Genomic DNA, 20,948 nt, shown 5'->3' on the forward strand with positions numbered 1-20,948 from the left:
AATGGTATGGCTATTGCAGAAGACAGTTCAACAGTTTCTTATGAAGGTAAACGTACACTTACCATATGACTCGTCAGTCCTGCTCCTGGGTCTTTACTTAAGAAAAATGAGAAATTATGTTCACACAAAAACCTGTCCTCAAATATTTATTCAGTTTTATGAATAATCACCCAAAACTAGGAAGAACCTAAATATCCTACAGCCGGTGAATGAGTATACAAATGGTGGCACATTCCTACAAACTATTGATAAATGCAACAACAGGTATGAATCTGCAAGCCAGTACGTCGAATCAAAGAAGGCACTGTCAGAAAGTGATACACTCTATGATTCAATTTAAGTCATGTTCCAGAAAGGCAAAGCTGTAGGTGTGGAGAACAGGTCAGTCAGTGTGCAGGGTGGGGAGAAGGTGCTGATTACAACGGAGTGGCGTGAAGAAATCTTCTGGAGTGATGGAAGTGTTCTGTCTTGGTTGTGGTGATGGTTACATTATACATCTGGTCAAAACTCATAGAACTATACACCAAAAAACGTGAATTTTACTTTTTATAAATTAAAAGTAATATTTTTTAAAAAGTAAGTTTAGATACCAGGTCAGTATGTGAAATCTGTATTTCTGTATAGCAGTAGTAGTCAGAAAATGAAGTTTTAAGAAAGATGATATGTATAATAGCATCAAAAAATATCAAATACCTAGGACTAAATCTAATAAACGATGTCTAAAATCGTTACACAAGCTGATTCTGAAACTTATATGGAAACACAAATGGCCAATTAGTCAAGGTAATAATGTTGAAGAAAAACAAATTGCAGAATTTACACTATTGTATATGCAGCGTAGAATAAACAAATAGATCAATGGAATAGAACAGAAACCAGAAACAGACCCACAATTAATATATAAAAGTATGTGTGTATTTATAAGTAATACATATATTTTATACACACACACACATATACACACAATTTATGATTAAGATGGCATCATACAGCAATGTGGAAAGAAAAGTCTGTTCAATAAATAATCCTGGATCAATTGCTTATCCATATTGAAAAAAACTAATTTTTCCCCCTACCTCGCATCATACACACAGAAGAATTCCAGGTCAATTGTAGATCTAAATACAGGAGGTTAAAAAAAGCTTATAGAGGTGCTCAACACAGTAGTTATCAAATAATGCTCAGTAAAACTAGAGTGAATTATCCCTGCACACTGACCAGAATAGCTAAAATTTAAAAACAAGTACAGCAACAAAAAACTTGACAATATCAAGTGTCAGCAAGGATGCAGAGCACCCAGAACTCTCAAACACTGATGGTGGAATTGTAAATTAGCACAATTGCTTTGGAAAATTGGTAGTATTAAAGTTCTACACACTCATTGTGCCTCTGACCCAGCAAATCCAGTCCTAGTTGTATACCCAACAGAAACATGTGTGCTTATGTTCACCAAAAGACGTGTACAAGAATGTTCGTGGTATAATTCATAATGACTCTGAACTGGAAACAACCCAAAAGGTCCATCAATAGTAGAATGGAGAAATATAATACATCGTTGTATATTCAGTGAAATACCATAGAACAGCAAACAGGAAAAACTACTGCTATTGACAACAACATGGGCTCGAATATAATGTTGAGTAAAAGAGTTCAGACACAAAAGAGTTCACAAACAAGGACACTAGGACTTCCCTAGTGGCGCAGTGGTTAGGAATCTGCCTGCCAATGCAGGGGACACGGATTCGAGCCCTGGTCTGGGAAGGTCCTACATGCCACAGAGCAACTAAGCCCGTGCGCCACAACTACTGAGCCTGCACTCTAGAGCCTGCGAGCCACAACTACTGAAGCTCGTGTGCCTGGAGCCCATGCTCTGCAACAAGAGAAGCCACCGCAATAAGAGGCCTGCACACTGCAATGAAGAGTGGCCCCCACTCGCCGCAACTGGAGAGAGCCCGTGCGCAGCCACGAAGACCCAATGCAGCCAAAAAGTTAATTATTTATTTATTTAAAAATACAAGCAAAACTAATATATGGGTAAGGAGTCAGGATAGTGGTTACATTTAGGGAGGGAGATTAGTTGATGGGATGGTATATGAGGCCAGCTTCTGGAATCTTCTAGTACTTGATCAGGATGGTAGTTATATGAGTATGTTAACTTTGTAAAAGTTCTTTGTACATTCATGATTTGTATGCTTTTTGGAATATATGTTATATTTGAATTTTAAAAGTTTGTTAAAAGAAATATTTTGAGTTAACCATAGGAGTGAACGGCATCCAAGATTATATTTGTTTTCATTAGTAAAGTTCATATTATCAGTGTTGTAAGAGAGAAAATTATTTGTATCTACAGATACAAATAACTAGCTCCATAAATAAATATAGAGAACAGGTTTAAATTCTTTCCTGACTAAATCAAGACATTCCTAGGCTTCTTGAGTTTTTATTTTATTGCTTTTGTGGCTAGGGATAAACCCATTCTTCCTGTATCCCTGTTTTGTGGTTTTTTTTTTTCCCTTCATGAAAGAATATATTGTTGGAAACCATTCTATATCAGTACGTATAGATAGACATCTTTCTTTTTAGAGTCATGTGGAATATAATATATTCAGACCATTTATCATTCATTGACATTGAGATTGTTTCTGACTTTATAATTACAAAATGTTTCAGTGAACAGTATTTCACATAAAATGTATTTGAGCAAGTATATTTATACAGGTTAATTTATTGAAAGAAGTTTTGGATCTTACAGTATGTGTAAATTATTTTAAACTTTTTGTTTGGAAATAATTTTACACTTAGGGAAAAAAGATCAGCATCTACTATTAATAGTTTTCTCTCTTTGCTTTATCACTTGCCCTCTCTCTTCACATATATACATGATTTATTTCCCCATTTGAGAATAACTTGCACACATCATGGTCCTCTGTCCCCAAGCACGTCAGTGGGTCTCCAAAGAACAAGGACATTCTCCTACCCCCAGTAGGGCTGCTAAACCCAGTAAACCTAGCCTGGATTTAATACCTCTGTTCAGTCCACCATTTGTATTCCCATCTTGTCAGTCAATCCAACAACATTCTTCATAGCATTGTTTCCCTCTAGTACAGGATCCAGTTGAGGATCAGATATTGCATTTACTTGTCACTTATCTTTCTAGTTTCCTTTTCTTTGGTGTAGTTCCTTGGCCTTTCTTTGTCTTTTTTAAAAAAATTACTGAAATGTAATTCACTTACCATAAAATTTATACTTTTAAAAAAATCGAGATAAAACTCACAAGTATAAAATTTATCCTTTTAAAGTATACAAATCAGTGGTTTTAGTATATCTACAGAACTGTGCAACCATCACCGCTGTTGAACCATCACCCCAAACAATCCTTTTACACATTAGCAGTCACTCCCCATCTCCCTCCTCCCCGCTTTTGTGTCTGGTTTCTTTCACTTAGCTTAATGTTTTCAGAGTTTATCCGTGTTGTCGCTGGTATCGAATCCGTTCCCTTTAATGGCTGAGTAATATTCTGTTGTCTGGATATAGACACATTTTGCATATCCATTCATCAGCTGAGGCACTTCGGGGCCATTATAAATAATGCTGCTATGAACATTCTTGTACAGGTTTTTGTGTACATGTTTTTAGTACTCTCATATCTAAATTCTGATCTAGGCTTCATATCTCACTGTAGTGCTCTACAGAACTTTCTTGGACATTGTTTCCTCTAGGATTTGTAATGGATCACGAGTACACTTTCCACGTGCAAAACCCACAGACGTGGAGGGCTGACTGTATTCACTGTGCTACGTCATTTTATTTAAGGGACTTGAGCATCCTAGGATTTTGGTGTCCATGCGGGCTCCTGTCATCTATCCCTGTGGTTACTGAGGGATGACTGTAGTCAGAGAAACAGTTGTCAGGGAGACGTGGACCAGGCAGTTTTGTCGTTCTCAAGTGGTGTGTAGACTGAAAAGCCTGAGGACCGTGGGTCTAGACAGCTAACTTCTACTGTCTACAGCTATTTAGATGGCCTGGCTCCTGAGAACTTATGCCTTTTGCCTGCCTTACTGGGCCTTCCAATAAAATGGACTAATTTTAACGAGTTCCTCCTTTGTATTCTTCCTGCTTACACTTTGCAAGAGATGCTGCTGGGCAGAAGTTAAGTCAGTGTAATCTTGTCAGATAACTGTCAGAGTTGTAAAGCGGGTACCTGCCTTTCATTCTTCTCTTTTTTGTGTTTGTATTTGTCTTGGGGGAGGGTACTGTGCGTACCTGGGGTCTGAAGGAAGATGAACCTCCTTCCCCCTCCCCGCCTTCCCCTCTGCTAGGTCAGTGCCACAGTGACAACCAGCAACCTGTCTGCCTCCTGAAGATGAGTCTGTGTTAGGTGTTGCCTGGCAGGAAACAGCCACCCTTCAAGGACCAGATGCACAGAGGTTGCCTCCAGAATTGGTAGAAGGTTTTGCTGGCTGGACGTCCCCGCTTCCTCCGGACTTCCCTTGGCCAGAGGTTGTTCGTGAATACAGGTTGTGTAGCATCCTCGGAGCTGGGGTAGGAGAACATCCAGAGGGACATATGTGCTGGTGAGATTCATCGCCGCCCCCCCGCCGACCTCCAGACGCCACCCCTGGAAGTCCTCCCTTCTCTTACTCTTGGAGACCTCCCGTCCTGCTGAGCCTGGCAGATGGCCTGGGTACAGATTGTATTTCTATGGTATTGTCTTAAATTGTGTCCTCCCGAGGTACTTGAGCAAAGAGGCTTGCACAGACAGGATGTTCAAAAACTGTTGTTCAGTGAATGAGCCACGGGGAGACCCACTGTTCGAAGGAGACAGCCTGTGAACACTTCCTCGTCTAGTTTCTTCTACTGTATGTTAATAAGGTGTATTATGAATAAAAACTCCCGACTTTGGTTGAATGCCACCTTTTTTTTAAGAAATTGCTGGCACAACCTTGAGAAGGGTGGGGATATCCTTTATTTAATATAATATAGATTGTTTGGCTGGAGGCCCAAATCTTGGTTTCTGTCATCAGCTTATTAAATGAAGTTTTACAGGATTGGACTAGAGAGAGGAATTACAAAAGATTGTCTGCCCTTGTAGTGGTGATTTGCCCTTAGTAATGGGAAATTCCTGGGCGCAGATATTTAACTTGCATTTGTTTGTACACAGGTGAAAACTGAGCTCTACCTTGTCTCCTCCCAGCCTTTTAAAAGTCTTTTTTTTTTTTTTTTTTTGATACATCTACCTCTAAAAAACAGTGAAAACAGATTGGAAACTGGGTTGCTTCAACCATAAGCTGTTTGAGTAAGCCACAGTGGGGTTCTGTGACCCAGCATATCCTTGTGGCCTTCTGTTGGGTGTCATAAGTGAATTGTGCTCCTTTATTATTATTGGAATTAGAGAAACTGCGACACTGAGAACTTGATCCATTACCTGATAATATATCCAGAACCCCAGGCTTCCAGCAGGTGTTATAAAACACGTACCTCAAGAAATAGGGCAGACGAGTTACAGCGCTGTGTGCATCACCAGATTTCTCCTTTGCTCCCTTTTAAACTCTGCCTTGCAAGTGGCCTGTCTTTTGTGACCCTTGGGAGGAGGTAAAGAATCCACCTTTACCTGTTTGGGTAAAAAATACTGATGCCTGGGGCCCACTCCCCAGGGATTCTGATTGGTCGGTCTGAGGTACTTCAGGATATTTAAGAGCTCCCCGGGTGACTTCATATGCAGGCAAGGTTCAGAAATACCGTATTAGCCAAAATACTTCCCCGTTCATCCTGTGTTACTAGATTTTCAGTCAATGTTCCAATTTGCAAAGTACCGCTCTTCCACATACTTACTGTGTTCTCACAGTGACTCAGTGAAGCAGACCAGCTTCTGCTCCCAGGGTTCCTCGGTCTTCGTGAGTGTTCTGTGAAGGCTTGTCGCCTCATGGCTTGGTTCTCTGCTTTGTTCGTGGCTATTTGTAACTGTGTGGCGGGCTGGCCTTTTGATGAGGCCCCTCCTCTTCACAGCCACACGCATCAGGCGTTTAAAAGGGTGTGTTATTTTTCATCTTTTGAAATCTGTTGCTTTCTGTGCCTTTCAGGAGCCTATTAAAATTTGCAAAATGTTTGGTTAAGCTCTGTAGGGTTATGGAAAGCACTGTTCATAGAAACTCTAGTCTCTGTTCCACCACTGACGAATTGTGTGACTTTGGGCAAATACTTTGCATTTTGTAAATGGATATTATTAACCTACCAGAAGGCATGCACTAGACTGAATGGACGTCCTGCTTCAGCTGTGAGAGTCGGATGGTCTCTGGCTGACTGCCCATTCCTCCATTACTGGCAGTTCCTGTTGCCATTATGTTCAGTTCAAACAGCTTTCACACCTTTCTGTCCTCCAGGTGAGAGAGACTGAATATCAGTAGGTCTTGACAACTCATTGAATGTGAACATTGAGAGACCCCGTCGTGTCTTTTTTTTTTTTAAATAAATTTATTTATTTATTTTTGGCTGCGTTAGGTCTTTGTTGCTGCGCGCGGGCTTTCTCATTGCAGTGAGCGGGGGCTACTCTGTTGCGGTGCGTGGGCTTCTCATTGCGGTGGCTTCTCTTGTTGCGGAGCACGGGCTCTAGGTGCGCGGGCTTCGGTAGTTGTGGCTCGCGGGCTTAGTTGCTCCGCGGCATGTGGGATCTTCCCAGCCCAGGGCTCAAACTCGTGTCCCCTGCATTGGCAGTCGGATTCTTAACCACTGTACCACCAGGGAAGTCCCCCAAATGTGTCTTGAGGGCATTGTTTTTCAAACTTAAAGATGTACTTAAAAATGACCCTAAGAAACTTCTGGAGCATTTGTCAAAAATACAAATTCACAGTCTCCACTCCATGCTCTAAGAATTGATCTTCAGGGGTGGGGCCTGGGTGATTATTTTTTATCAAGTTCCTAAGTAGTTCTTGTGATTAAACAAAAGTGGGAAGTTGCTCTCTAGGGAATTGAATATAGTAGGCACTCAGTAAATGAACACATGTCTATTCTACTAACCCATTTCATTTTTCTTCCTGTAGTTTTACACATTAAAGTCCACAATCCTAGAATTCAGAAAAACAAACACTATTTGCAGGAGAAAAAACTAAACATTGGCTGCCCTGTACTTAGTGCTCTGTGATGCTTACATGTGTTGATAGCAAATGTGATAGGTTTCTTTTAAACCTATTTGGGAATCTAGGCAGAGGGATAAAACAGTAGAGCTGTATGAACATAATTCTTAGGCTCTATGCCATGGGCTGCATTTTAGGTGAGATGGTGAAATTGGATATTTTGGTTTTTAAGTCAGTGAGTTACTTAATAGACAGTCCTGTGGTCTGCTTTATACTAAGTTCACTTGTGGCAGGCATACTGTATTTGTAATCATTTCGCTTTTAATTTAATTTTGAATATATGGTCTTTGATACTGAAGGTTACATTTGGAAAAGGCGCATTGCCCTGTACGAAACCATATATACTTACACTGCTTTGTCTAGAATGCATTCGCATGCCATGTGCCTTGGAGCATGGTCGTCACAGGGATGTGTAATTACATTTTAAAAATCTCTTTAATTTTTTCAGACTACTAAGTCACTGTTGGATAAATCCCATGATTCTGTATTAAAACGTATTTTGGTTAATGATTCCTACAAAATAATTTTTACTTAGCTAATGCAGAGAGTAGGCCCCAGTACCTCGACTTCCAAATCTCCTTTCCTTCTCTGAACAGCCTGAGAATGACATGAGTTATGACTGATTAAAACTATATACTTTTAATTTCCTGTTGCAAAAGTTTTATATACATATACACTCATATATAATGGAAAATTGGGAAATTACTGAAAAATAGTCAGTATATAGGAGCAAGTCACCCATAATGCCAACATCGGACTTCACTCTGCTTACGTTCTGCTTTGCCTAATTTTGACCTTCTGCTATGCCTAATTCTTGTGGTTTCTCAACAGGCCCTGACCAGTAAAACTTGAACTTGTACATGTTGCTCATTCTGCTTGATATTGGTCCATCTGAAGCAAGGGCAGAATGGGTATTGAGATGTTTTCAGACGGTGTTCTCGTGGTGCAGTAATTTAATACTGAAGTCTCAGCAGCCCTTTGCACGGGCGCTTTCAGTCAGGAAGTGCGCTATTTCATAAAGGTGTTTTGTGCCCGGCGTGCTGCCTTGGATTTTGACCCTCCCAGCCTCTTGGATCTTTCTTTTCCTGTCAGATCTTACAGTCACCCTCCTAGGCAGAGCCCATCCTCAGATACCTGGAACTGTAGAGGTGATAACTGGTTAGACTCCTTTCTCCTGTTTTCTCCTTTCAATCCATACAAGGCTCCCAGAGAGACATTCCTCTGTGATGTTCTCCTGTTCTGTTCCTGAAGCTCGCGGTGGCTTAGACGGCTGTAGACGTCCAGGTGTGTCAGCAGCGGCCCTTCCTACTTCACCAGCTTATTCGTTACTCGCCGAGGCAGTCTGTGCTCTGGCCGGGAAAAGCTGCGCACGGCCCCTCCCTCTGCCTTTGCTCCTGCATTGCCTTCACCTGCACTTTTCTTCCCTCTTCTCTCTGGCACTTCATGTCCCTGTTTTCCTTCAGAACGCCGGGAAGCCTTCCTCTCTGAGCTGCTGTACATCTGCCAGCACATTATCATTTTGTGTTTGTCCAGATGTCATTTTTTAAAACTATTTACTCAACCAATTAACATCAGGGACCTGCCATCTCTTCTGTGTTGCCCACAGTGCCCTGCATTGGTTTAGACATCTAAGTTAATTTAACTTAAACCAATACAGACTTTGGTATTTTTCAGAGAGGGAAAGTGAGGCTTTGGTAGGAAGGTGTTCCCTGCTGCATGCGGCATGCCGGAACCCGACCGGTGTCACGCCAGAGTTGATGGAGGGAGTTAAGATGACAGAACAACGTATTAAAAAAGAAAAAAAAAGCAAATAGAAACACCATCCTCTCAAACTTTCATCATAGAGCAAGTGTTTTGTGAGAAATTTCTTTTTTTTTTTTTTTTTTTGCACTCATGGTTATTTATTCTGTGGGTTATAATCCATTACTATTTATTTTGCTGTTCAAATTGTGCGGGAAATCCTTTTTTAAAAATTAGCCAATAGAGTCACTGGGAGCAGAGATAAGAGGCCGGCCGTTGTTTAGGTCTCCGCTCTGCCTTTTCTTCTTCCTCTTGGAAGGTCCTCGGGCTGGGGTTTGTGCTCACCCGAGGCTGGGGGTGGAGGAACCAGGCAGGGTGGGCAGGGATGCTGCTGACACAGGTGCCGGCAGACTCCGGACGAAGACAGCTCTGTCCACACGTGCAGCGCTTGCTTCCTGCTTCAGACCCAAGCTCTCCGTTACAAAATAACTCAGATCTTGTTAGTTTCTAAATAATCTGGTGGGAAGACACTGAGCGTTTGTATTGTCTTCCTCTGAGGTTTAGGTGGGGATTTAACTTTTAGTGTCTAGATCATCAGGGCATTTGAGGGCTAGTGAAAACGTAAGATCCCGAAGTAATCATCTCTACTCAGTATGACCACGTATGAAATAACCTCACTGGAAAATTTTACCTCTCTCCTCCGAAATAAAAGTTTTTATTCTAAGGTAACAAGTAATCAAAAGATTTTAAAGGTTGACACAACACCTGAATCCACGGAAGTGTGGGTCAGAGCAGTCTGGAGCAGTGATGACTGTTCACTGTAATAGCAACACATGTGGGGCCTTGGCAGTTCCCCCCGAAAAGGAGAATTAATGATTAATGATAAGCGGTAAACCTTAGAAGGGAAGAGGCTCTGTTTTAATACCAGGGAGAGAAATTAAGGTGAATATGAAGGGAGAGAGGGAGTGAGAAAGAAGCATCAAGGCATCTGAGCACCGGTAAGGGCACAGAAGTTGCCATTTGGTGACGTGTGTTAGAGCCAAATTATAGGACAAAGATAGAAGGTGGAAAGGACAGAGCGGAAAAAGTAACTACAGGTGAGGACAGGACACAGTCGGGCTCCCATCTCGGGAGCATCTTGGGCTGCTCTGCGGTCTCCTTCTATCTTGTGGCGCTATGATTCTTCGGCCCAGGTCCTGGCCCTGTCACCCACTTTGCCCTGTGGTGCACCCTCCCGACACCAGTGACTCCCCGGGCCTCAGAAGGGGAAGCGTGAAGACAGATGCCGTGACTTAAATTAGCCCGGGAGCCTGGAGGGAACAGCGATGCTGCCGCTGCCCCTTCCTCTGCCCCTCCTCCAACCTCCCTCCCTTTCTTTCTTCCTTACCTGGTAGCGTAACAGTCCCAGAGGGGAATCCTGCAAATTCTGGGGCTGGCAGAGAAGTGGGAGTCATTGTCTTGGAGCAATGGAAATCCTCCACCACAAAGGAAATTGTCTGCTCACCATGCTTTTTGCGGAGCCATTGTCCAGGAGTTACGTTTTAACTTGTCTGTTGGAGGATGCAGACTGACTCCTCAACGTGACTGCCCGATGATCACATCCGCCCTGCTACTCTGTCCTTGTCAGGGCAACTTGCTAAGACCTGAGATGCGCTGACGGCGATCTCGTCACATCCTTAGATAATCCTTAGATGTTACGTGATCACAGGTGAGGAAACAACAGGCTGGAGGATGTGACTCTTGCTGTGACAGTTTTGCATCTTCGTAGAGGAGCTGAACTTAGGAACAAGGTCTCCTGAGTCTTGCTCCACAGGGTTTTTTTGTTTTGTTTTGTTTTGTTTAAACAATACACCATAAAACCTTGCTTGTTTCTAAGTTCCTAGGGTTGGTTTTGGCATCAAGGGGAAAAGAAACTGAGCCGGCCTAGGATGGAGGTGGTTGGCACAGAGAGACAGACAGGAGCCTGTGGTGGAGGATTTTGTGCTCGTCGAGCTTCGTAGCTCCCGCTTTCACTGTCAGTGGAGCGGAGCAGGGGGCCGGCAGCTACCCCTGGCCTGGCTGGTGTCCCATTTTTGAGGCCCCAGGGTTATTTTTAGCCTCAGGGCCTTGGAAGCAGGTGTGGTCCAGGCTTGAAGGCCACGCCTGGAATCTGTTCAAGTCTTGTGCACGTCTGTTTAGGAGCTGAGGACAGTGACGGGGCCGCTTAGCGACTCTGTGAAAAGAATTTGTGCTTTTCCAGTGAGAGGAGTAAAAGTCGCACGGTGTTTCATTTGCGATGCTTTAGGTAGGTTTGTTTTGGAAACTTTATAAATTGAAATACATTTTAAGAGTGTTAGGGAATATATTAGAAAGCTAGCTACGAGTCCTTTGTATACAGAAAAAAAACCCTTCTGTATTAAAAGAGTTACACCTCAGCTGACCCTTTTTAAAAGTCCAGGTTTATAGTCACAAGTGTGTAATTTAAAATTTAACTTTTCTCACCCCCCCAAACGTTATTGTTATTAAAATAATCCTTTGTAAGTCCTTTTGTGAAGTAGAGATTCAGCTTTTTACCTTGAGGGTAACCATCAGCTTCCCTATATCGTGTTTGTTGATATTCTTGCTTTGCCCAAACGCACACTTTTTTGTCGTCGTTGTGTGTGTGTGTATACATTTCTTTTTTTTTTTTCTTGGCCATGCCACGCGGCTCGCGGGATCTTAGTTCCCTGACCAGGGATCGAACCTGGGCCCAAGGCAGTGAGAGCACCGAGTCCTAACCGCTGAACTGCCAGCGAATTCCCAGCCCACACTTTTCTTGACAGTGCTGTTGAGGAGGGCTAGAGCCCCCAGGACCCGGGTCTGCGTGGATGTCATGCTCTTTCTCTAATTTTTTTTTGCACTTTCCAAGATTATGGGAAAGAAAAGAATATAATAAATATTACCCTTACCCAAGCAGAGCTATTATGACATTTTTGAATATATATGTCCGTGCGTTTGTATATATGTGGGTGTTTGAGGTTCTGCTTTGCCTACTGTTCTGTACTTTGATTTTACCCTCTTGATTATCTTTCATTGTTGGTCATGTTTACTTTGGTCGTAATATCTTTAGTAATTTAGCTCTTTGTCAGGAAAGTACACCTGTTAGGTAGTGGAATTTTGCTGTTTGGGGGTAGGTGGGCTAACTGTGGTGCATGGATAAAGATGATAAGTTTATATTAGCATTACCTACCCCCCTGAATACAGTAATCTCTCTTACAAAGGCCTTGTGGTAAGGATTCGATACACCTTCTGACAAGGAGAGCTCCTTGAAAGCATTTTTCTTTATTTTAGTGTAAACCTCCTTTAAATGATTTCCTTGTTGTATAGCTCTACTCAAGCGTGCATCTTGTTCAACATGTCTTTGATGTTTTCCTACATTCTGTGTTATAAAGCCAAGATTCTGTTATGAGGTACTACGCATTTGTGGAGTCGGAAGAATCGTATTAAATTAGCATTAATAGTAATCTTTCTTGTTACAGTGTATCTTTTTATTTCTTTGCCAAGTAATGCACTAACACGGGAACCGCGGCTTCTTCCTTTGTAGCTTTAAGGAAGCAACTCTACTAAACTTTCTTGTGTGTTTGTATATTTTACGATTAAGTTTCAAGTGACTAAAACTGCTTCATTTCCAAAAGATATAACCGTAGTTCTGAAGGAAGACTGAACACCTGCCACATCTTTTCCTGGCATTTGCCCAATTCAGCATTACCTTGGTCAACATATTCATTGGCCTCAAGCCCTGACATAGAGAACTAGTCTCCCAGGCGTCCACATAGCCATCTTCCACCTCCCTCATGGGCTTTACTTGACCATCAGAGCAAGGACTTCTCTGACTACTCTGTTTAAAACTTGAACTCCTCCACCTCCGTTCTCCTTCTCCTTTCCCTGCTCAATTTTTTCTCCACGGCACTGGTCACCATCTCTCACGCGACACGTTTCGTCGTTGTAGCTGGTCATTATGCATCTCGTCATTCAGTTAGAAACTCCAGGAGGACGAGGGATTTTGCGTCGTTCATTTTGGTTGCATTTCCACAGCAGTGCCTGACATTTATTAGGTGCCCGATAACCATTTGTTAGTTGACTGAATGAGCTGCAGTAGGCCTGACAGATGCTCAGGAAAACCAGGATGTACCAGTTATTCCCCAGCTAACATTCTGAATCTCTCCTCCCTGCCTCCAGCCCAGCTTTATTGCAAATATCCTTGCCCAGCAGGTTCTCCTCAGCTCTCAGATTAAACCAGCCTCTGGCCACATTCCTCTTGCCAGCCACTCCATCCAGGGGTCCTTCATTCCCACCCCCTCAAGACTACTGCTTCTGGGGGGTAGAGTCCGTCGTTGTCAGGCAGGGTGCCAGGAGGAAGCTTTAAATGCAGAAGGGTAAGTGAGGGAGCCCTGGGGCAGGAGTGTGTCAGGGATGGATAACTGGTGTGGAGGCAGGAAAGAGGAGGGGAGGAGGGGGGAGGGGGTGGAGTGGGGCGGAGAGCTCAGGTGGGTCAGGGAGGCGGAAGCTGGTAGAACAGGTGACCATAAACGGGAGGCTTCCGGTGAGCCAGTTCCAAGAGCGCAGTGCCCTTCCTCAGCAGAAACTTGGGGAAGGCTTCTCCCAGATCTAGACTCTGCCTGGGCCGGTCTGTGTCTGCAGCAGAGGCCTTGTATCGAGTCTCTGAAGGATGGCTACTCTTCCAGCCTTTGTGGATCCTTGAGATGCGTGTAAACAACCTGAGCCTCTGATAAGAGCGGGTTCTTCCTGCGGTGCTGTGAGTTGCTGAGAGGCGGTTGTTGGATTTTTCCAGTGCTGACAAATGTTGTCTCCATGCCTAGCTCTGTCCAGACAGTGATTCAAGCAACCTCTATCCTGTTATCGCCACCACTCGTCAGGTTGCGTCCTCTATGCTGGGGTAAGAAAACATGGCCAAGGCAGGAATAGGTGACTGAGAAGTGCATTAAGCTCGTGTAGCCCTCTTGGCTTTGGTGAGGATGGTTTCGGGTTTGTTTTTGTTTCTTTACGACATACGTTTTACCAAATACCAGACCTCAGAATTTCTGTCAGGGTTAACCCGCAACGTGTGAGGCAGAGACGCGTTAATCAACGTAGGATTAAAATGGTCCGAGGCCCAGATGCTCAAGCTTCCAGACATCACGGCCGCCTTTTTTCCCTTTTGATTTGTTGAGTTTTTCTCTCATTAATACTCTGTGTGTAAGGCTCTGCTGAAAGCCTGTTTGGTGTATCCTGTTGCCTATTTCTTCAGTTTTACTGGAGGAAAAAAAATTTAAGACTGGCTTGTAGTTTAATAGCTAAACAACAAGCCAGTCTTAAACTTCTCACTGATTATATGCTTTCCATAAATTCTCTGAGAATCTGAACTTGAGCTGAAGCCCAACCAGACAAGGCTCGGTCACTGTCCTCAGCTTTGGGGTCCTTTCCCCTTTCCTGGGAATTCCTTTGAAAAAGGAAGGTTTTAAAATGGAACTGGGGGGTGGGATGGGGGGCAGCCTGTGGGCCCTGATGTGGGCACCGGGGTAGCTGTGCCGGCGACAGCCCCAGAGGGAGAATCGTGTGCGAGAAAGGGCCTCACCTCTTTCCTGGTGGGATAGACCCAGTGCAGTGTGACCCGCCGAGAAGCCAGGATCGTATCTGGGAAGTCGAAAAGAATAACGCCTCATCTGAGAAGAGGAGGGAGACGCTTACCAGGCATTTAAAAACGACCTCAGTCTTTAAAAAATTTGCTGGTTGGACACTAGCTTTAAAGGCTACAAGTCAAGTAAAGGCTGCAATCGAAGCAAAACACTTTTCCTCTCAGCTAATTACTCTAATGGCAAATACTGGTTCTTAGCCAGCTGAGCTTTATTTCGTTCTTTTAATTAAATTGGTCATCAAAATAGTCTTAGACTTAACAGTTCTCCCACATAACTAATTCAGTGGTATTCTTTAGTCCATTGATACTCTTGCGAAGTTGGATGTAGAGTGAGTTTGAGCAAATAACACTCTCCTAATTTCCATTATAAAGTCATAGATGCATTTCCATAGGTAACCGAATGGAATCTCAAACGTAAGTTACACAGAAAAACTTCAAATATTGTATGTTAGGGTGGAAGTTTCTTACACAGTTTATGTCAGTATTAAATGGTATAAAATAGGAAACGTAAATTGTTTGCTGAAATGTAAAATATACCACAATTGGCCCCTCTTTAGGGGATCTGCCCACGTTGTTCCCTGATGTGTGTATTTTGTTATACTGATATATTGCCTCTCTCCATCTCTTCATAAATAAAGTCTTTTAAATCCTTTATTTCTGAAACTAGGATACTTTGTAAATATTTGTTCAGTGGACCTGGTTAAGGTTGCTAGTCTTCGGTATAATAAATACTGACCTTTTTAAAAACTTAATTTTATTTAATTTTTTATTTTTTTAACATCTTTATTAGAGTATAATTGCTTTACAATGGTGTGTTAGTTTCTGCTTTATAACAAAGTGAATCAGTTATACATACACATATGTCCCCATATCTCTTCCCTTTTTTTTTTTTTTTAAAATAGAAAACTCTTGTATGTATATAGAAGGGTTATGTCGCTGTCTTCTGAAGGCCGGCCGCCTCCTAGATTTCCTCAGTGGTGGGCTGGGACGTCCCATCACCCTTCTCTTGAGGAGAGAGTCTCTGCTGCCCCAGCCCCATCTCCTGGGTAGCACCGTGGTCCAGGGCTCCCTCAGCACGATCCCCAGGCAGCCCGGAGGGCGGCCCAGGTGGGAGACCTTGAACATCGCTCTTGAGGTCTTCAGGGACAGGGTGGCAGCAGAGTGACGCGGCTGAAGGCCTTGACCTTCAGCGGCCCCATGGCCTCCATACAGGGAACTTGTGGTGCCGCCCTCTCTTTGGGTGGGAACAGCCCAGGTTGCAGCAGGTTGTCCTTTAAGAGATAAATTTCGTGCTTCCTTGAACATGAGTGTCACATTTTAAATTTCTCTTGAGTCAGAGTAGCTCCAGAGGATACTCTCCCATTAGGGCGCCATAAAGCAGCTCGCTGACCCTTCAAGCACATTGTCATGAATTACTCCTCAGCCTTTTGGTCCTCAGGTGAACAGCCGATTGGGTGTAATGCCAGAGGAAAGGGGGAGCTGTCTTTTTTTTTTTTTTAACATCTTTATTGGAGTATGATTACTTTACAGCGGTGTGTTAGTTTCTGCTTTATAACAAAGTGAATCAGCTATAGATATACATATATCCGATATCTCTTCCCTCTTGTGTCTCCCTCCCTCCCACCCTCCCTATCCCGCCCCTCTAGGTGGTCACAAAGCACTGAGCTGATCTCCCTGTGCTATGCGGCTGCTTCCCGCTAGCTATCTATTTTACGTTTGGTAGTGTATATATGTCAGTGCCACTCGCTCACTTCGTCACAGCTTACCCTTCCCCCTCCCCGTGTCCTCAAGTCCATTGTCTAGTAGGTCTGTGTCTTTATTCCTGTCCTGCCCCTAGGTTCTTCAGAACCTTTTTTTTTGGATTCCATATATATGTGTTAGCATACGGTATTTGTTTTGCTCTTTCTGACTTAACTTCACTCTGTGTGACAGACTCTAGGTCCATCCACCTCACTGCGGGTAACTCAGTTTCGTTTCTCTTTATGGTTGAGTAATATTCCATTGTATATATGTGCCATACCTTCTTTATCCATTCATCTGTCGATGGACACTTAGGTTGCTTCCGTGTCCTGGCTATTGTAAATAGAGCTGCAGTGAACATTGTGGTACATGACTCTTTTTGAATTATGGTTGGGAGTTGTCTTTTAAGGTTAAGTATTTCCACATGTTTCATTTAGATTTCCAAAAGTGCATGTATGGGAGACCCATGGATATATAGGTTGTATTACATTCTAATTAAATTTGGAAAAAATCAAATTGGAGTATTTTAAGTGAAAGAAAAAGCAGGATGTGTAACAGTACTGTGTATCCAGTTGAACAGGGAAGGAAAAGGAAAAGAATATATAGTGTTTTATTCTATTTTCATTTAAAAGAAAGGAAAAGAATATATAGTGTTTTATTCTATTTTCATTTTAAAAAATCTTTGGAAGAAATCAGGAGAAACTATTAACAGTGTTTACCAGTTAGAGTGCCAGGGAGGACCTGGGCAGGTGGAGGACGAGGGCGGGAGAAGGATTTTCAATGTGCTCGTTTTTTTCACTTAAATGTATTTGTTGGACTTTGAATATAATGGCACTTTTAACAGCTTTATTGAAATATAGTGGACAAACATTGGATGGATAAAGTATACGTATTCATAGTGTGTATACAGTTTTCTATTTTTTATGTTTTTTCGAGCCATGTGACTACGTATTAAAAATAGAAAGAAATTAATTAAAACTTTTAAAATTGTCTAAGAAAATAGGTAAATAGCAGAGCTGGCCTGCCCTGGGCTTTGCTATGTGCACTTGGGCCCCCGTGTTCCATCTAAAAATTTGTATGCCTTCTGACGTCTTGAAGAGATTTTGGGGTAAGATGAGCTTGTTGGGGTGCCAACTATCAAATATTCTCCTGTCATCTCTTAAATCCTACTTGATGCAAGAGATTCCGAGAACAAAACTATCACAGACGCGTCCCTGATCTCAGCGTGTTGACCTTCGTCGGAAAGAACAATGAATGGAGAGAAATTTCTAAATTAGAGCTGTCGCCTAGGATGCGGTCTTCCCCAGAATTCTGTAGCTGCAAGGGAACGAGGCTTAAGGCTGTTGTTACCTCACCTTCCACAGCCCCTTGGCAGCCTCGGCCTCCTCTGTAGCCACCTGGGACCTCAGAGCATCAGATGTTACGCATGAAGGTGCTGTCAGAGGGCTCCAGCTGGCCGCAGGACAATGTGAAAGGAGTCACTTTATCCTCAGTTCACCGTCACTGTTTTGTTTCAGCTACATCCTCATGTCAGGGTCACTTTGACCAGGCCTCTTCTTGGTCAGGGAAAGGGTCTTTTTCTATCCGGAACGACCAACTCTGGTTCTCTGGGGAGGAATGACCGTTTTCTTCCCGGTGGACCTGTTGGCCGCAGCCTGCCTTGGGTTTCAGTGATCTGGGCTTCTGAGAGTTGGCTGGAGGGAAGCAAAGATGAGAACTTTCTCACTCAGCTTTTGCATGTTTGCGGTCTTCTCCCTCCCTTTGTCCCTCCATCTGCTAACCCAGATAACTGCTTTGTCCTGCCCGGTTTGCACCACTGAGAGGAGCCAATGGGGCCCAGAGACTCAGGCCATTGTTGGCATCCACTTGCTCCCGTTCTCGGGTTTCCACTTTCTGCGCTGCCCGGGCTCCCGCGTGGACAAGTCACGTCACTCTGTCTCAGTGCAGCTTCATTGTGGGGACAGGTTCTTAGGAAAACAGGGTAACCCGGGAGTGGGAGCCCCGGTGAGGGAGTCAGGCCATCCGAGCCCAGGACCTTGCGTGGCTGTGAACTGTGTCACCGGGCAGTCAGGACTTGAGTCAGAAATACCCTGGGTAGGTGCTGTGCGAATGTGCATTGGTTGATTGAGTAGGACAAATTCTCTGCTCTGGTTTCTTCAGTCGAAGGTAGGGATGACTTTTGTGCTTCATTGCCATTAAGCTGTACTAAAAATAATACATCCGTATAATGAAGATACGAAATGGAAAAATAATGTATTATGTGGAGCCGATTTCTGAGATGTGAGGCTAGACGAGATGGCTTCTCAGGTGCCTTCTAACGCCGTGGATGTCTGGCTCCGTGAGAAGCGGCACAGCCTGGCTGAAGCCGGAATGTAGCAGGATGGAATTGCCCCGTCTTTATCTGCTGAGGGATGCCTTTCAGATTCCAGATGCAAAGCAGCTCTGTTCACCATTGGCGTCTTTACAGCATTTTTCCTCCTTTCTCTGTGTGATGACTAGTTGCTTTCTGACTTACTCTCTTTAGATAACTGACATAATTTCATCCTCAAAACAAACTTTGTGAGGAGACAAGGCCAATACTATATGTACCTTTTAGAGATGAGGAAAGTGTGGTCAGACAGGTTAATATGATTTGTCCCAAGTTATGTAACAAGTAAAGGGCGAGGCCACTCCTCTCTCTATCCTGTCTACTCCTACTTCTCCATGCTTCAGTTTCTCATTTCTAAGTCTGAAACTAGGAAACAGGACCCCATGATGTTTGAGGGGGTCTGTCATCCTAATCCAAAATCAGTTAATCACATATGAATTATTCAGTATCTTAAATCATTTTTGGAACAAGGAGGATTTTACTAACTTGTAACAGTGTAAATTGAATATCTTATGTGCAAAACACTGTGGAAGTAAGAAATACAATACAAAACGTCTGCCATCAAGTAGTTTAACCTCTAGAAGTCGAATGCCAACAGTGGACATCTAGTTTTATGTAGTAGGGCATTTCCTATAAGCAGAGATGGACTGGGGAGATAGGAACGTGAGAATATTGAAGGTCCGGGTGCGGGCTTAAGCTCTGGGCACAAAACTCCAACTAGCGTTAACTAGGAAATGGTCTATCTTAGGAGTCTGGCAAGAATAAGTAAGCATCAGGTCCAGTATTAAGGGCTCTCGTATGCCTGGGTTGCTGACCTAGAGTCCAAGGTCAAGGTGTGAGATTTTCTGAGGCTGGGAATCAGTGAGTCTCTTAAAAATGAGGTACAAGAAAAAGAGAATGGAAGCGGAGGACCGGCCAGGATCTTAGCTGTGAGTCGGCCTGGGGTGGAGTGGATGCCTCAAAGGCCCCCAGCGGCTAGTTCAGCACTTGGTGTGACAAGTACATCAGTCATTGCCCCTCCTCTTCCTTAAAAGGCAGCCGAAATTTACAGAACCTCCCATTTTCCTGCCTCTTCTTCCTGAGGGTAGTTTCAAGGAATGCTCACAGCACACACACTCCATTTACCATAGTAATTCTCAAGCCATCAGGAAAGATTTTTGTGTCCTGACAACGTCAGATTGCTAACCTGCTCTTAGGTGGTTGTTTTCTGTGCTATTTTCAAGAAATAAGCAAATAAAATCTGGAATAAAAATGCTTGGACTGGCTTTTTGCAGCTCTTTTCATTTCATACTGTAAGTCAAGCAGTTCTGGGCCCCCAGGTGATTATACATAATTCATGACTCTGTCTTGTTTTGTCATCTTTGAGTTTTTATATTTTGCGGTGAAAGCGAATCCTCATTAGTGCGTTTCCTGAAGCCATACCTCCTTGTCCTTTTTGTTTGTTTGTTCAAAGGAAACAGTGCATCAAGTATGGAATTAGATTAATGGGGTAAATATTATGAATCATACACTCCCTCTAATCCGATGCTCTTTCTCTTTTTGACCCCCATGTTTTGTTTTCCGTCTGTCCTTCTCTCTCCATGTAGGCTTTTCAGCCCCATGTAAAGCTGTTGGAGCGAGGGAACAGAGGTAAAGAATGATGTAACGCACTGGCTGCCCCAAAGCATCTTTTGTTGGAATGGTTATTCCAGTCATCTCTTTATGAATCAAATGTGAGGGGCTGCTTTGTGGCAGGAGGCCTCTGCGAGAGCGCATCAACGGGAAAGAGAAAGAGACATTCACTTGGAGGGCTCTTGCTGAAAATGGGTTTAACTCTCCTCTTGCCAGTCGCCACCAGCCTGACCTCATACATTTCAGTACAATGGAGTGGCTGAGCCTTTGAGCACACCACCATTACATCATCGTGGCAAATTAAAGGAGGAGGTGGGAAAAGAGGACTTATTGTTGTCATGGCCCATGAGATGATTGGAACTCAAATTGTTACTGAGAGGTTGGTGGCTCTGCTGGAAAGTGGAACGGAAAAAGTGCTGCTAATTGATAGCCGGCCATTTGTGGAATACAATACGTCCCACATTTTGGAAGCCATTAATATCAACTGCTCCAAGCTCATGAGGCGAAGGTTGCAACAGGACAAAGTGTTAATTACAGAGCTCATCCAGCACTCAGCCAAACATAAGGTACCTGCTTGCTTTGTTTTTCCTCTTTAAAATAAATGGGCCTGCTGAATGGGGAATCATTTTAAATGAAGCCTCCTTTTTAAGGGGAGGAAGTAATTTGAGGAAGTTTTGGTTGCTTTTTCTAAACGTTGATACCTTAT

General features: G+C 43.3%; 1 protein-coding gene across 5 annotated transcripts in view; it reads left to right on the forward strand.

The window, feature by feature from the left end:
• DUSP16 (dual specificity phosphatase 16) overlaps positions 1–20,948 on the forward strand; it is an 84,825-nt gene that overhangs the window by 17,502 nt on the left and 46,375 nt on the right. For all 5 annotated transcript variants that reach the window (XM_032645212.1, XM_032645211.1, XM_032645213.1 and 2 more), the window contains one exon: positions 20,218–20,808. In XM_032645212.1, coding sequence (XP_032501103.1) covers positions 20,581–20,808 — 228 coding nt within the window. In that variant the 5' untranslated portion in view covers positions 20,218–20,580. The remainder of the gene's footprint in view (positions 1–20,217; positions 20,809–20,948) is intronic.

The sequence above is a fragment of the Phocoena sinus genome, chromosome 10 (assembly GCF_008692025.1).
Source record: "Phocoena sinus isolate mPhoSin1 chromosome 10, mPhoSin1.pri, whole genome shotgun sequence".
In the NCBI taxonomy this organism is placed as follows: domain Eukaryota; kingdom Metazoa; phylum Chordata; class Mammalia; order Artiodactyla; family Phocoenidae; genus Phocoena; species Phocoena sinus.